The following is a 17,667-nucleotide window of genomic DNA, read 5'->3' as shown; positions in this document are numbered from 1 at the left end:
TACCCGCCCATCTCGTCATTGCCCAGGGACCAATCATTTCGCCCGTTTCAGAGACTGGAACCAGTCGTCGAGCCCGCCGTCTGCAGTTTTGCGCCTTTCATCTTTCTGGTCCCACAATTCCAAAATCTTTAATCTCCTGCCCTGCCAGTGTGTGGAACTTTCACACGTGACGACGCAGGCGTTTGAGCTGCAGCCCTACTTGCGTGCAAGCAATGGAAACGTTCTCACACGGGTCTGGTTTTACTTAAATGTAGGGATTAAATTTGATTAAATGCAGCGATTGTCAAACCTTCTTCGACCAGGTTGCCCATCTGAATAACAAACGACGAATAACAAAATCTCATAGAATTGCCCGTCATCCCTGGCGCCAGTTCCAGTTGAGAGCTCGTCACCTCCCAGCTATCAGTTCTTTTTCTGCACACTTATCTGAAATATTTATAGCCTGCATTTTCTGTGTTTAACACATACACATCATTTGAAACCATACATTAAAAAAAAATACAATTAAAGCACACCAGCGCTCCCTGCACACTGTAAATGGAATGGGGATTTGTATACGTTTTAAGTCTCTAGACCAGTCGATTTGGGTGGGTCGAAAAGGGGGATTTAAAACAGCAAATAATCCCAAAGCGATATAAGAGAGCTTAGTGAAGACTGTAAGGATGCTGGGGATGCAAGCTAGAAGGCGAAAGAGCGCCATTTTTAGAACGAAAGTCCGGAGGTAGCTTAAAACATTGTAGTTGTGTCTGCAAATCCAGTTGGTGCCCCCTCGTGGGTAAAAATTGACGCGACCTGCTTCCAAGTACCTGTGCCTCGGATTGCATCGCTAAACAAATGTTGACCCCTGAAATTTGCTCGTGTGAGAAGAGTCCCACACCCCTGCCGAAAGGGTAGATGGGAAAAACTTTTGAGAAAGAAATGCCTTCATTTTGGCCCGGGGTTTATAAGTGATTAACAGACGTTCTCATATTTTGACGTTACTGTTTTATTGGTTTCTCACACTCAGATCAAAGGTTTGCTCAATTTGTTAATTTTACTATTCTGTCATTGGATTTTAAATTTGTACTATTTTGCATTCCAAACCACTGCCTATCAGCTATATGTAGCTTTGCTCTCTGTACCTGATTCCTCATCTGATGAAGTGTGCTTAGACCACATGAAGCTTACATTCTGAATAAAACTGTTAGTCTTAAAGGTGCAACTTGACTCCTCCTTTGTTCTAAAGGGTGGCTTGTTTGTGTAAGCATTATCTGTAGGGTTTAACATCCTGCCACAGCCATCCTAGTAGTGGCTGGTTAATTCAGCAGGCTCCCCACCTCCTTTGCTTTCTCCAGTTTGCCAGATTACAGTAGGGTTGCCAATCCCCAAGTGGGGGCAGAGGATCCCCCAGTTTGGAGGCCCTCCCCCACACTTCACGATCATCTGAAAGCGGGGGGATGGAAATGTCTGCTGGGCATTCCATTATTCCCTGTGTAGACCGATTCCCATAGGGTATAATGGAGAATTGATTCGCAGGTATCTGGGGCTCTGAAGGGACTGTTTTCTGAGGTAGAGGCACCAAATTTTCAGCATAGTATCCAGTGCCTCTCCTCAAAACACACACACACACAAATTTCAAAAACAGTGGACCAGGGAGTCCAATTCTATGAGCCCCCAAACAGGGCGCCCTTACACTGGTGATTTATGGCAAATCGATTTGGACATGAAGGACCCAGTTAACATACGTTTTAGCTTTGTGTTCAGTCCTGTCATTCACAATGTATATGCAAAGACGATATTAGAACCAAAGGTTAGGAAGATAAAGTGAGGAGGAAAAGGGAATGAATGCAATCAAGACACAAGACGAAAAGCATGACAGTTTTACACAAGTCAGTTTTTCCTTTTGTTTACATGCATAGACAAGAATCTGGGCTTTTGATTAACAAGGCTATTTGTTTTTTGTTCTGGCATGTGCTCTCTGAACTGCAGATTTGCATGCGGGTTGGTCATATGTGACTATTTCAGTACTTTTTTTTGGGGGGGGGGGGTTCATTTTACTTTTGCAGGTACAGAATTTGAAAACTAAAATACATATTAGGTTAAAAGGGGTTTGCGCCATGACCAGCAGACACAGTTCACAGGAATCCAATACTGGGGTAGCTTCAAAAGATTCTAAACAGATTAGTGCAGCAATATCCCTTCTGTCTCCTGGGGGAGGGCAGAATCCTTCACAGTCACATAGATCCTGATCCAATAGTCTCTTTGTCCATATGGCAAGCAGACTCACAGAGCTGAGGTTTAAAAAGACAGGAAGCCCACATGGGTGCCACCCATTCCTGGAGACATATGAAGGGATCTAGAGAAAACAGCATTGTCCTTTTCAACAGGCTCATGAGCAGCAACTGAGTTTTTGTTGGTCACAACCTAGGGCTCCATTAACCAGGGCACTTGCAAACATGAAATCCTAGCCTGGCAGGGCTGGGTGGTGCTGAAGAGTATGCTACACAGCAGAGTATATCTTGAGATGGGAGAAGGCTCAGTCCAGCACTGCTGCTGTACCTCTACTGTAACAGGTACCAGGCTTAAAATGAAGAGATGTAATCAGATTTGCTGACTGCAAGGTTTCAAACAGGCGAGGGGAGAATCAAGACTACAGGACGGTTTCCCCAGGCTTTTTCTGCCATCAAAAACTGCTATTGTCTCCAGGCTGCTATCAGAGGTAGGAGACAAAAGTAATACATGGGTATGTTTTTGTTTTCTTACTGCAGCCAATAGCAGGGCTTGGGAAGTACATGGTTGACAAATTGTACAGTGGAAAAAGTTGAACTCTCCTTCCCATGCCCCTTCCCACCCTTCTGCAGTGCTGTAGCCATGATCCACTTTGAAACCTCTAACAAAATTTGGATCATGAATCAACCCATGTAACCTATAGTTTGGCTGTTCAGGACTATTTGATCGCTATGAAGCAGAAATTGTCCTAGTGCAGTTCTGGAAACATAGAATCAGAGTTCGAAGGGACCTCCAGCATCATCTAGTCCAACCCTCTGCACAATGCAGGAAACTCACAAATACCTCCCCCTAAATTCACAGGATCTGCATTGCTGTCAGTTGGCTAGCCTCCAGAGAAGGTGCGCTCACCACCTCCTGAGGAAGCCTGTTCCACTGAAGAACTACTCTAACGGTCAAGAAGTTCTTCCTAATGTTGAGCCGGAAACTCTTTTGATTTAATTTCAACCCACTGGTTCTCGCCCTACCTTCTGGGGCCACAAAAAACAATTCCACACCATCCTCTGACAGCCCTTCAGGCATTTGAAGATGTTACCTCTTAGATGCCTCCTCTGCAGGCTAAACATACCCAGCTCCTTCAACCTTTCTTCATAGGACTTGGTCTCCAGACCCCTTACTATCTTCATCGCCCTCCTCTGGAGCTGGACAGCCCTTGGGCATTTCAAATGCAGTTTAATGCGCAAGAGTGTATTTTTGCATGCAGAATACTCCATGTTTGGCCCCCCACCTCCCTTTCGTTCCCATAGCTAGCAGCCACTTACAGACATCTCCTCCATAAATCTATTTAATCCTTTCTCAAAGCCATCAGTGCCTGCGGTCATCGATATGTCCACTGGCACTGAATTCTACAATTGAATTATTTGCTGAGTAATGTATTTCCTTTTGTCTGTCCTGAAACAACTATCCATCAGCTTCACTGACTCAGGTAGCAGATTATGTGAAAGACCACTATATGAAACCCTGGAGAACCATTATGAATCAGAAAGTGAAAGTACACCTTGATGGACCAACAGTTTCAATATTCATACATTCAGCACTGGTGTATGGTGCATGTGCTTGCTGCCTACAACCTATTGTGGTCTGAACTGCCACAACTCAGGATTTTAACTTTGACTTTATAGCTGGTTTGTTATAACCATCGTTTGGTCTAATTCAGGGGTGGCCAAACTGTGGCTCGAGTCACATGCAGCTCTTTCACACATATTGTGTGGCTCCCAGAGGTCGAGGAATTTAATGCAGGCTTACTCTCAAGTAAGTGTGCTTAGCATCAGGACCTCAGTGAGTCTCTGAGCTGTGACTCATAGGTAGGCAACTATTTCCACCATGTGTGAAGCAGAGGAGGAGGTGGAAATATGTAGGCTTGCAAGCTCTTTACCACCAGAGAGGTTGCCTGGAGGCCTAGAGCACACCAGAGTTTCTTGCCCAAGCCATTTAAACAAACTGTGGTTTATCTTGATGTCTGCATGCAGGGTCTTAGACTCCATTCCAGACAATGGAATGCGGAGAGTTGCCTGCCTGAGGTCTTGGGAAGCTGCTGCCCATCTAGGGTTGCCAACTCTGAGTTGGAAAATTCCTGGAGATGAGGGGATGGAGCCTGGGGATGGGGAGGCAAGGGACCACAGCAGTGTATACTGCCACAAAGTCCACTCTCCAAAGAGCCATTTTCTCCAGGGGGACTGTTCTCGGTTATCTGGAGATCAAATTTAATTCCAGATCTCCAGGCTCCACTTGGAGGCTGAACAACCAACAGAGAATCACGGCTATAAGTAGATTGGAGAAAAACCCATGTAAAACTTATGGGTCCAATTTGTGCTGTTTCTGTCTCTTGTACTATGTCGTTATTCAGGGATTTTTTTTATAGCAGAAACTCCTTTGCATATTAGGCCATGCCCCCTGATGTAGTCAATCCTCCAAGAGCTTACAGGGCTTTTTGTACAGGGCCTACTGTAAGCTCCAGGAAGATTGGCTACATCAGAAGGGTGCGACCTAATATGCAAAGGAGTTCCTGCTACAAAAATTCCCTGTTATTTTATTATTTGTAATATATCATAATTATAATTTCTTCATTGTGCTTTATATATATTGAGGCTGGATATTCATGGAAACTTTTGGTTTTTTCTCCAATCCAGTTGGAGGTTGGCAACCCAATGCTCATCGAGAGTGGCCTACACAGGCCAAAAATCTGAGACTGCTCTTCGAATCCTGTGAGGCCCTTCAAGATGGTGGGTTGCCCTGGATTTGAACTAGGGCACACCAAGGCTCAAAATTGGTTTGATGTAGACTTAATAATAAAAGATGACATGGTTTTGCTCAGCATCAAGGCCCAGGACATCTGGAACTAGGAAGAAGGCAATCCTGGCTGGAGGCTGTTATTTCCCAAGCAGTCCTGAGCCTCAGCATCAATGGTGACAAGGCTGGAGTTTAATTTCTAAAATACGTAGCAACTCACCATGCATTTGTTTGGTATAGTGGTTAAGTGTGCGGACTCTTATCTGGGAGAACCAGGTTTGATTCCCCATTCCTCCACTTGCACCTGCTGGAATGGCCTTGGGTTTGCCATAGCTCTGGCAGAGGTTGTTCTTGAAAGGGCAGCTGCTGTGAGCGCCCTCTCAGCCCCACCCACCTCACAGGGTGTCTGTTGTGGAGGAGGAAGATAAATGAGATTGTAAGCCACTCTGAGTCTCTGGTCCAGGGAGAAGGGCGGGGTATAAATCTGCAATTCTTCTTCATTTTAGACTTTAAGCCTTGTCCCTCCCCAGGCTCCTCCTGTGTTGAATGGAGTATATGAGGCAGATGATCAGCAGGCCTCTGTGACTGGCACAGTTTTCAAAGGCTGATGAGGTGACAGAAGAGAAGGGATGATGGGGAGGGATTGTGGCTCAGTGGCAGAGCATCTGCTTGGTAAGCAGAAGGTCCCAGGTTCAATCCCCGGCATCTCCAACTAAAAAAGGTCCAGGCAAGTAGGTGTGAAAAACCTCAGCTTTAGACCCTGGAGAGCTGCTGCCAGTCTGAGTAGACAATACTGAACCAGGGTCTGATTCAATACAAGGCAGCTTCATATATGTTCATATATATGAAGTTGGTGTTTCAGGTGTTCCCATCCACAGCATAGTGAAGAAAGGAAAGTTAAGATTCTGTTAAGGGCCCTGCAAGATCAGAAACAAGCGAAGGCACAGACAAACACAAAGTCTATATTGACAAGTAGGCCATCAAGGTTAGGTTAGTACCAGTTTTATGAAGTGCTAACTTTCACATTAAGAAAACCAAAATTGGAGCACCAGTAAGGTAACTGTAAGGGATGAGGTATGATGTGTGCAACATCATACCAGCACCAATCAGGTAAGAGTAAAGGATGAGGTACGATGTATGCGACAGAGCCACAAGATTTCTCACAAAATTGCACAAGACCAGCCAAGTGTGGGAAGGCTGAGACCATGGGTGAAGACATGTAATTTTTTTTAAACAGGGGGCGCTGCTCACTGCATTCTATCCAAATATCCCTTTCCTCTGCAAAGTCAAAGTCCGGAGGGAGAAATAGTTTTGTAAATTTGAAGCAAAAACTGGCTGTACAGAGGTCTGATTCAGTGCCCCCTTGTGATATTGCTAGAAACCCCTTTTCTCTAAAGCAGTAAATGTTAAGTTTTTTTTAAAAAATGAAGCAATTATTTATGTTTTAAAAGTGAATAATGTGCTGTGGCAGACTATGCTGTAAAAGCTCATAAGTGCTGTGTAAACATGTGAAGGACTGTGGAGAGTTAATGCCTCACAGAGAGCCTTGAGTGACAGGCTATTCAAAAAGATTTGTTTGGTTAGCATCAGCTGAGCAGAAAGACTTGGGAACTGATGGCTGAAAATAGCTCAGTTTAGCTCTGACTGAGAACTGGAATAGTTTAGCTCTGACTGAGGAGAGTTTAGCACTGACTGAGAAAGGTTTAACACTGACTGAGGACTGCGAAGGTTGGCAAGGAGGAGTGGGAGGACTGGTGAAGACTCCTATTCAGGTCAGGAAAAGGGACAGATCTTATTAGATAAGTGATTCCCTGCCCAGTTGGAAACGGAGATAGCTCAAATAGTGGAGTGATCCCTGATGTGTTTAGAGAAGGAATTTGGGTACTTGGTAGTGTATCCCTGCCTTATGAAACCTGACGAGTCAGATAAACTCAAGAAGTGAACTGGAGTGTTTAGGAAAAACTGAAACTAAAGCTTCTCATCCCTAAGATTCTAAGATTTATGAAAAGCTCAAGAACTTTCACTTACTGGAAACATATGAACTGAAGTTTGTGATGTTATATTTGATTCTCCTCAGATATATTACCTCTGATTTCACCTGACTTCCCCCCACTATGTTGAATAAAATATTTTCTTTCTGAACTTCAAAAAACTTTGTGCCATTTTTAGAGGTTTAAGTTAAAGGTGGTGATCTTGTTTCTTTCCCTCAAGTTCCTGGGTTGAGCCAGCATCAGAATATAATACTGTGATAGGGTGGGACAGCCATAAAACTTCATAAATACATGAAAATAAATAAAGGGCTGCTCAGCCAGAAAGGAAGAAAAAATGAAGGGAAATTCCTGTGTCTGAGTGAAGGACGGGGCTAAGGTCATCACACCTGCTTGAACCACATGGGAAGGGGCAAGATTGCCAGCTGAGCCAGTTTTGAGTTTGCTACTATGATGCCATTCACCATAGTTGTGAAACTGGGAGGAAGCCTAGCTCATTCCTTGGATGAAGCTAATTTCTTCTTCTGTGACATCTGTCTTCACATCACATGGTGCTAGTGGAAAGACAATCCTAAAGAACTTGATTTGTAGAGGTGGGCAAGAGGAGGCATTGCCCGGACTATTTCATTGCCCCATCTCTTGTAGGCAGCAGATAGGCATCCTGGCATTACATCACCTCCTGAGAACTGAGATTCCATCACCTGTCCCCATCACAGACATAGCCAGCCATGGCAAAGAGCAGTAGGATCAGGGTACAATGGTGACTAAGTACTGAGCCAAGGATGTTGAAGGCATCTCTCAGCTGGTGCCCTCCTTGCTGGTGCGTACTCAAGCATTGGCAGGAGAAAGTTGGTGAATGGGGCTGCCTGGTGCTTTGGCCACCGGTATTTATCAGTGAGGAGATGATATAGGTCGTAGGAGGAGATCCTAGACAGCCGCAGAAGGGCACCTGCCAATCAAGATAGAAAACATTGACCGCATCATTATTTTAAAAATAGAGAGATGTCACTGCTTCTATTTAAAGGTAAATAAATAATAAAACAATACATAAAAGCACAGTGTGAGTGTATAGTGCTGTCAAGTCACAGCCAATTTATGCTGATCCCAGGAAAGAGGCTTTCGAGGCAAGTGAGAAAAGGCACAACAGAAAATATTAAAATAACCAGAATATAGACTAATACAGACACAGCTCTCATGGCGAATTCAAAATCTAACTAAAATATCCATAAAAAGTTAGTCTAGCAAAACGTAAACAATCCTAGATGAGCACATCACTGTTGAAAGAACTTGGTCAGTTAGCTGAAAGAACTTTAGTCTCCAAAGGCACACTTGAAACTAAGCACACCAACACAATGTCTTGAAGCTAGCTAAAGAAAGTGCCTCACATACCTCCTCTGGGGGATCAAGGGCAGGGGCTACCACAAAGAAGGCAGCTGATCTGACAGAGGTCAGAAGTACTTCTCTGAAGGCATGATCCACAGCAGGAGAAATTGGAGTTGATGTCAATTGGTGTATGCATGTGCCTATGCAGGAAATTGGCCATATTCCTCTTGATTGTGACCAATACTCCCTCTAAGCTGTGGAGTCTTGTGAGCAAAAATTCTACTTCATGAGTTACTGGCATTATAGTTGTGAGTGAGCAATTTGGTTGGTGCATAAATGAGTTTGCTCTAGGGCCATCTTTTCTGAACTAAGACAAGGAGGTGTGAGCCAGAGGCTAAAAAACAGTGAGCTAGCTCACACTTACTCAGTTTAGAGGGAACACTGATGGTGACCAAGTACAGTGTAGTGTTTACAGTGTCAGATTAAGACTGGGGGAGACCCAGATTTGAATCTATGCTCAGCTGTGGGATTTGTTGGTTGACCTTGAACTAGAGACCCACTGTTAGCTTAAGCTACTTCACAGGGCTGTTGTGAGAACAGAAGACGTATGCCATCCTAAGATCCTTGGAGTGATAAGCATTTATTTATTTAAAATACTTCTTTGTCACCTTTCCATCAAATTCAGGGTCACTGTGGTGGAAAACATTACAGACCTAAAGAAACCTTTACAATATGAATACATAAACACATACAACACACTAACAGGGAGGGCTAATTAGTGAGGGAAGGCCAAACAAAACAAGATCCTTCACCCATTGCTGGGATACAATAGAATGAGACAGATGAAACTCGCCAAGGAAGGCGTTCCAAAGTTTCAATGCCAAGACTAAGAAGATCCTTTCTTGGGTGCTACCTGTCTAGCTTCAGCTGGTGAGGGCACCCCAAACAAGGCCTCCAAAGATGATCAGAGAAGTTGGGTAGATTCACCTGGGAGAAGGTGGTCTTTAAGGGATGCTGGCCCTAAGCTGTATAGAGCTTTAAAGGTCAATACTAGTACCTTGAATTGCACACAGAAGCAACATAGGAACCAATGTAGATGGAACAAGACTGGAATGATATGGCCCCTACAACCCCCTCCGTTCAGTGTTATAGCCGCAGCATTCTGCACCAGCTGTAGCTTCCGGGTAGTATTCAAGGGCAGCCCCACACAGAATGCATTGCAGTAATCTAATCTAGATAATTATCAGGGCACAAACCACAATGGCCGGATCTTTTCTTTCTGGAATGGCCACAGCTGGCTCACCTGCCAAAGCTATGCTGAAAGGCACCCCCAGCCATGTGAAAGACAGACAGACAGACATGATAAGGCTTTGCATATTTCATTATCACACCAGGCAAATGCAAAATTCAATGTAGAATGTGACAAGAAGGGCACTTCATGCAATGTAAACACTCATTTGCAAATGAGTCCCACCCTCATTCTCACCTTTTCTGCTGAAGAAACCCGATGCCTGCTTCCAGAACAAAGCAATTTGGGGGGGAATTCTGCCTAGGAGTTCAATGATCCGAGCCACATGGTCTGAAACAGTTGGAAAGGAAGGTGTAATTTTACAACAGTTTGTATTTCCTTCAATGGAGACAATCTAGTTTCTGACTTACCATCATCTCTAGAGAAATACCGTCCAGCCTGAGGTTCAAAGAGATGCTCTCCGGTTGCCAGCTCAAAAGCCTGCAACGTGAAACAGGCGAGTCAGTGAGCTAGGAGCTCATGTCGATCCGGCATCCTAACAAGGTGAATAGAAATATCTCTAGAAACTTAAGTGAATGTATGAATTTCCAGTTCCAGTTTGTGAAGCTGGAGCTCAAAGTGATTAAAGTACTGGACAGAAGAAACTCGGCTTCAAATCCCATCTCAGCCACGAAGAGAAGAAGAGATTGGATTTATACCCCGCCTTTCACTATCTAAAGAAGTCTCAAAGCAGCTTACAATCTCCTTTCCCTTCCCCTCCCCACAAGACACCCTGTGAGGTAGGTGGGGCTGAGAGAGATTTCCTAGAACTACTCTTGAGCGGAACAGCTTTGAGAGAGCTTGTGGCTGACCCAAAGTCACATCAGCAGGTACAAGTGGAGTCAAACCAGGTTCTCCCAGATAAGAGTCTGCACACTTAACCACTACATCAAACTGGCTATTGGGACAGTCATTCTCACTCAGCCTTACTTACCTCACAGTCACAGGGTTGTTGTGAGGACAAAATGGATGAGAGAAGAACGACATAACCTTTCTTGAGCTCCTCAAAGGAAGGACAAGATACAAAACATGGCAGAAGTTTGCCTGTAGCAAAATAGGTGTTCCTTAAAGATTACTTGAATCTGAGAGATCTTGTTGCATAAGATGCATGGAATCAGAGGGGCACTCCATGCTTGTTCCTTCAAGCTCATCCCTCTTTTAAAGATCTCCCCTGGCATGCTCTGCCTTTGCATCAAATTTAACTATTAACCACTATTAATCACCTGTCACATTTTGACTCTGTTTCTCCCCAGAATAAAAGGCAGCAAATGTGGTTCTCGGGCATTTTGGGATGGCTCAAAGATACATTGTGAACATCAGGGCTTTTTTTGTAGCAGGAACTCCTTTGCATATTAGGCCATACCCCCTTGATGTAGCCAGTCCTCCTGGAGCTTACAGTAGGCCCTGTACAAAGAGGCCTGTAAGCTCTTGGGAGGATTGGGTACATCAGGGGTGTGTGGCCTAATATGCAAAGGAGTTCCTGCTACAAAAAAAGCCCTGGTGAACATCATGGCTGAATGGAAACTGGAGCCCTAGTTCTCACCAAGCCAGCAGACCACACTTGATTTGAACTGACCAGGGGAGTTTCATAACTTTTTAATGCATTAGGATCTCAATACTTGTATCTTAGGGATGGAAAGTGCCATTGAGCTGCAGCCATATGGTGACCCCTTGTAGGGTTTTCAAGGCAAGAGATGAATTTTGGTGGTTGGCCATTGCTTGCATCTGTGTAGCAACCCTGGACTACCTTGGTGGTCTCCCACCCAAGCACATATTAATTCAGTTTCTTCAAGTTTTGTGTACTTCTAATCCTTTCCTGCTGGGAGAAGAGAGCCCACTTATGGTGTCTTTCCTGATGACTTTCACTTTCCTCCCACTTCGGAGCCCACTTATGATGCAATCCAATGGACAGGTACTCCAGTTTAGGATTGTGCTGTTAGTCACTCAGTTTGCAAGAGCCTGATGTATAATCAGTCAAAAGCCTTACCATAACCTTGTATCACTGACAAAGTCAATACAGGATCAGCGTCGCAGGAAATGGTAGAAAGAAGCCTGCAGCATTTAGGACCTAGTCGTGCGGGGATAGAATGATTCAAGTCGCAGCCAACTTATGGTGACACCAGAGGGTTTTCAAAGCAAGAGATTAACAGAGGTGGTTTGCCTTGCCTGCCTCTCCACAGCATCCCTGGACTTCCTTGGTGGTCTCACATCTAAACACTAACCAGGGCTGACGCTATTTAGCTTCTGAGACCTGATGAGATCGGGCCAGCCTCAGCAATCCAGGATGGGAATACACGGTCATATAAATGATCCTAATTTATTCTCCCTTTAATAAAAAGGTAAAGGTAGTCCCCTGTGCAAGCACCAGTCATTTCTGGAGAGACGTCGCATCACAACATTTTCATAGCATGGTTTTCCATTGCCTTCCCCAGTCATCTACACTTTCCCCCCAGCAAGCTGGATACTCATTTTACTGACCCCGGAAGGATGGAAGGCTGAGTCAATCTTGAGCCGGCTACCTGAATCCAGCTTCTGCTGGGATCAAACTCAGGTCGTGAGCAGAGAGTTTGACTGCAATACTGCAGCTTTACCACTCTGCGCCATGGGCAATTTGACCAGGAGGAATATAGAGACCAGTGTTCCCTTGAAGCTGAGTTAGTGTGAGCTAGTTCACAGAGTTTTAGCCTCCAGCTCTCAAATTTTTGTCTTAGCTCAGGAAGGATGACCCCGGAGCACACTAATTTATGCAGTAGCTCACAACTTTAATGCCAGTAACTCACAAAGTAGAATTTTTGCTCACAAGACTCTGCAGCTTAGAGGGAACATTGAAAGATATCCTAGTTTTCTTGTATTTCAATTATAGTTCAAGTCACGTGGCCAAAGGATTGGGAGAGGAGCCTCTGTCCCCATCCTTTTTATTCTCAAAAGTAGGCCAGAAAGTATATCCAAGGTCAGCCAATGGCAAGACTGTGACTAGTAGAGCATTGTTAGCTGACCAGAAGTCAGCTCATCCATTTGGGGTTTGTTATCTCTCTCTCTCAGGCTCTCCTGTAGACAGATGTTGGGATTCCAAAGGCAAGCACCATCACTCATGCCCACGCTACCACACCAGATAGATGCATCACTACCAGGCATGCTGTGCTCCAGATATCAGCCGGGGTGCCATAATCTAATCCAAGAAGGACCTCCAGGGCTCTGTAGGGCTGGGTCTGGATCTTTTTGGAGAAGGACTTGTACTGGAACAGAAGAAGCCCACAGTGGATAAGTCAAAGGTGCTTTCTGGCATGCTCCTGCTGTCCCTATGAAATATTTATTTTTGTTCATTGAAATACTTCTGCCCTCCGCCCCCCTCTGAAGCACAAACATACCCACCCCCACCACAGCAGGTCATAATATGTAAAAAAAAAAAGCCCAATAGTACAAAACAATACAACAATGAAAGGTCCAGCTAGGTTTTTGCAGGTGAAAAACAAAGGAGCAGTCCCTCATGACCTCAAAAGGTCCATGCTGGAGACTCTGGGACTTGCATGTGCAAAAGCCACGTGGGACAGGAACTGCAGTAAGGAGGTGAACTGGGTGAGATTGAGTGGAAAAGCTGGCTGGATTCAACCCAGGAATTCAGTTACTGTAGACATGTTACGCCACAGGTTACCCAACTGGTGTTCTAGGCAGTGGGACCTGAGGCTTGCCTAGCCAGGACCAGGCTCTACAAGCTTGGCTATGGGGTATTCTGAGCTGCATACTTGTCTCCTCCTGAGCAAGCCTGACTCTTGTGCTGCCTGCTCCTTGGCTCAGCAGACCCATGATTCAGGACCAGAATATACTAGAGTGATACTGCCTGAGACTCTGGATTTGATTTGTGGCTGCCTTGCCACCCACCGAGTTTGACTCTCTGCAGTGCATTTTAATAGGGAGCTGGGTGGTGCTTACTTACAGATGGCCCTGGAAAGATTAGGAACATCAACAAGATGCTCTAATGGGCCAAAGGGGGGGGGGCAGACTCACAGTCCAGCAGGCGCTTCCCAGGTCTGCAATTTTGACTCCCATCTTCATGAGGTTGCAACAATCCAAGAGAACGGCCATGTCATCTTTCGCAGATAAAAAGAACACAAGGAAATAAACAATGGCTCTTCCTCAGTGATAGATCATCACCACCCCCATCTACTCCCCAGATTTTACCCGCACTACTTCACACTGAATCCAGCGGCAGGAGTGTGATATCCTAGTCTAGTGTAAATTTAGGGCTGTAGTGGAGATATGGCTTAGGTTTCTAGAGGCAGCAATGGAAATCCATTCTCAGTGTCAGGAAGATGAAAACATTTTACACAGTTCTGCCTGGGCAACAGGTACAATACTGCTCTCAGTTTAGCTGGAATTTGGGGTAAATGAAGGGGCTGGGAAAAGCTCAGAGGTCTGAGATATAACGTGCTGCGTCTGTGAGATCAGCATATTAGGGACAGCCGATGCCAATCTTCTGTCATTCTTGAAGCCAGAAGGAATTGCATGCAAATCCAAAGCAGTCCAAAGTGGGTCCAAAGCAGACAGGATGCGGGGAGTCATCCCCCCCTTACAACAGGCAGCCTGGAGGACCCTACTTTGGATCAGGACCATGAGTGGAGAAGGCTTTTTCCCCTGTGCCATTTTCTATATCTAAAACAACTCTGTGGGGGTCACAATTTAATTCACACAACAAACATACAAATCCTGATTTGGAACCTGTCTGTATGCCCGAACTGGGCAAAATGAGTCAACCCTCCCACCTATGCCTGCCCCATCCCTGCTAATAAACAGCCTTTGAGTAAAGATTCCAGGAACTGCAGATGGGATCTTCTGCACACAAGGTATAAGCACCAATACTGAGCACTGCCCTCTTCCCTGGCAGGACTGGAAGAAATCACACCAAGCACCTTTGCCTCAGCTGCTTGACATACCACCCTGCTGTAATCTTCCCCATCAGAAGAATCCCAAGTATATATATTTTTACCTATCTGGAGAACTGAGCACAGCTAATAGACATTCACATGGAAATAAATGTTGTTAGGCTTTTGGTGCCACTGGATTTTTGTTTTATTCAGCGGCTTTATGGGCACTGTCTACGAAGGGTCATCTGGAAAGACAACCCATTTGTTTTCTCTGTCTCTCTCTCTAAAGAGTCCAGAGCACCCTTGCAACCTCATCAAAACTGGCTAGGAAAGTTATGCAGAGAAACAGAAACACCCATGGCCACATGATAAAAATCAATAGCAGAGGAGGAATTTTAGCTAGGAATCCCCTAATCCAGACTAAAGACAGGTAAGTTTTTTTGACTCTCCTGCATGATGTTTACTTTGGCCCCTGCTGTGCTTAGGAGACTAAGTACTACATAGCTATGCATGCTTAGTTAACACCCCAGATACTGGTATCCTCATCTAGTGCTGTGCAGGAGTGTTACCGGAGCATATGTAACTGCTTTAGTACATGGGGCAGCCTTGCTCACACAAGACACTCCAGAAGTTCCACAGATGACTTTATTTTGCCTCACTAGCATCAATTTGACATGTGTCCTGATCTACATAAGCTGCAGAACAGGCACCAGAAGTAGAATGGCTTACAATCTCCTTCCCTTCCCCTCCCCACAATGGACACCCTGTGAGGTAGGTGGGGCTGAAAGATCTCTGAGATAACTGCTCTTAAGAGACCCAGCCCTGAGAGAACTGTGACTTGCCCAAGGTCACACTGGCAGATGCACATGGAGGAGGAGTGGGGAATCAAACTTGGTTCTCCCAGATTAGAGTGTGTGCACTTAACCACACCAAACTGGCTCTCAGGACCTCACCACCAGAGATCCGCTCCCTGCATAAACTCTTCCCCAGCTAGAGTGAACCCAAGGCTCTTGGGAGGATGTGCTGTCCTTTACCAAAGACACTCAGCAACCTTCTCCCCCACACAATGTGTACCTGGCCTCTGTGGCTTTGTTCCTTCACTAGAAGAGACCATGTTGTGCAGGAGGGTCTTCAGGCTTTCTTCCGTAACATACAGCAGGATGTTCTCTGGTTTGATGTCTGCATGGATGATGCGGCACTCCTTGTGCAGGAAATGCAAGCCTTTGAGCACCTGCACAAGCCAGAATATGACTTGCAGTTAGGGATCTGGAACGCTGTGGATTCCTTAAACCACCTGTAATCTCTAGGAGCTACACTGGAGTAAAGTATTATGCACTTCAACAGAATTCTATCCTCTTACCTGGTTGCTGCCTTGATCTGGACGGCCCAGACTTGCCCAATCTTATTGGATTTTAAAACTAAGCAGGGTAGGGCCCTGGCTAGTATTTGGATGGAAGACTTCCAAGGAAATCCAGGGTTGCTATGCAGAGGCAGGCAGTGGAAAACCACTTCTGTCAGAGTCTTGCCTTGAAAACCCCATGAGGCGCCTTGGCTGTGACTTGACAGCACTTTCCACCAGCACCATCCAGTTGCCAGGCTTAAGAGACACAAAAGTCAAACCTACTCCAAAGGAACCCTTCTTATGCAAGGGTGGGCAGTGGCAGAATTCAAAGAATCACAAAAGTTGGAAGGGACCTCCAGGGTAATTTAGTTAAACCCATTGCACAATGTAGGACATTCACAAATACCTCCCCATACACAACCAGTGAGCCCTATTCCATGCCCACAAGGTGGCAAAAATCCTCCAGGACCTCTGACCAAACTCGCCTGGATAAAAATTGCTTCCTAACTCCAAAATGGCAATTGGCATTTCCCTGGGGATGTAAGAAAGGACCACGAGAACTAATCACTGATACATTCCTTCCTGCTTATCCCTCCCAGGATCTGCCTAAGTTCACAGAATCATAGGAGTGGCTCACAGGGAAACATGGTGAATGCAAACAGATGAGCTATGCCACCAGACAGAGATGCAACACCATGGAGGAGGCTTATGCCCATTCAGCAAGATGTGTTTGGCAAAACTACACAGGAGTGTGTTGCTCTCTGTCAGAATCCCAAGGCCCGAGGCAGGTCACAGGCTCAGGCTGATCTCAGTAAGTGAGCATGAACAGAAGGACATGACAGCAGCTCTGGCGGATCACACCAAAAGGTCACCTAGTCTACCATTTTGTTTCACACAATGGCCAACCAGATGTCCCCTGCCCCATTATTCAGAGGGATGCTAGCTGAACATGGGAGTTTCCTTTAGTCTTCTTGGCTATTAGCACTGATGGACTTCTCCTCCATGAATGTGTCCAATCCCCACCTAACCCATCTAAGGGCAGTGTGTCATTTGGCCATAAGCTAGCAGCCTGGCAAGAGTGGCCAACTCTGCGTTGGAAAATTCTGGGAGGGTGGGGGCCTCCGTGGGGTATAGTTCCATAGAATCCAGCCTCCAAACTATCCCATTTTCTCCAGGGGAACCAACCACTGTCATCTGGAGATCAGTTTTAATTCCAGGAGATGTCCAGGCCTCTCCTGGAGGTTGGCAAACCTAAGCCTGGCATCCATCACTCCCTCCATCCTAGGATACTAAGTTCCATAGATTGAAGTTTCACAAGCCCTTTCCATGCACTTGATCCCACCATCTCCTCCTGCTCTCCCTCACAGGGTTAAACATTTCCTTAGACACACAGCACCCTTGCAGCAGTCCAAGTGGCTTGCATGCAGTGCAGAAGAGGACGTGCAAGTGAACCTCTCCCTTCTCCATGCCTCCTGCAAAGGGAGCTTGCACATTTCAGAGGAGAGAGGCATGAGATGCAGTTGCACCTCAGCTTTTGGTTTAACCATCCAGGCTTACCCCAGGGCAACTGTCTCCTGAAAATCAAGAGAGGCAAGCTGTTGCGGTGGGGGTAGCTCAGCAGAAGGGGGAGGGAGGGAAAGCAAAGCCCTTCCCGCTGACCAGCTGGGCCTAGCTGCCACCTGATCTGTCTTTCAGCTACCAGCTGCACTTCAGGAAATGGAGGGAGCAACAAGAAGACCCCTCCCACAAGCCGGACTTTCCTATTTCTTTGTGCAGGGTCTGAGGTGACACCTCTGCCTTTGCAAAATCCCTGGAGAAAGAAAGAGGAGGCACACCTTGCCCCACTCCTCCTCCTCATGCTTCAGTTCG

The 17,667-nt window shown here is 45.7% G+C and overlaps 1 protein-coding gene across 1 annotated transcript in view; it reads right to left on the bottom strand.

The window, feature by feature from the left end:
• Nucleotides 1–5,984: 5,984 nt before the first annotated feature.
• Nucleotides 5,985–17,667, bottom strand: part of LOC132571463 (SRSF protein kinase 3-like) — a 32,305-nt gene continuing 20,622 nt past the window's right edge. The window contains exons 7-12 of the mRNA XM_060238260.1: nucleotides 15,531–15,687; nucleotides 13,600–13,682; nucleotides 12,723–12,830; nucleotides 9,966–10,035; nucleotides 9,793–9,885; nucleotides 5,985–7,932 (exon numbers count right to left, since the gene is read on the bottom strand). Of these exons, the coding sequence (XP_060094243.1) occupies nucleotides 7,748–7,932; nucleotides 9,793–9,885; nucleotides 9,966–10,035; nucleotides 12,723–12,830; nucleotides 13,600–13,682; nucleotides 15,531–15,687 (696 nt within the window). The 3' untranslated portion in view covers nucleotides 5,985–7,747. The remainder of the gene's footprint in view (nucleotides 7,933–9,792; nucleotides 9,886–9,965; nucleotides 10,036–12,722; nucleotides 12,831–13,599; nucleotides 13,683–15,530; nucleotides 15,688–17,667) is intronic.

This window comes from Heteronotia binoei, chromosome 5 (assembly GCF_032191835.1).
Source record: "Heteronotia binoei isolate CCM8104 ecotype False Entrance Well chromosome 5, APGP_CSIRO_Hbin_v1, whole genome shotgun sequence".
Classification (NCBI taxonomy): Eukaryota; Metazoa; Chordata; class Lepidosauria; order Squamata; family Gekkonidae; genus Heteronotia; species Heteronotia binoei.
The sequence above is the reverse complement of the archived record's forward strand: the minus strand, read 5'-3'. Positions and strand labels throughout refer to the sequence as shown.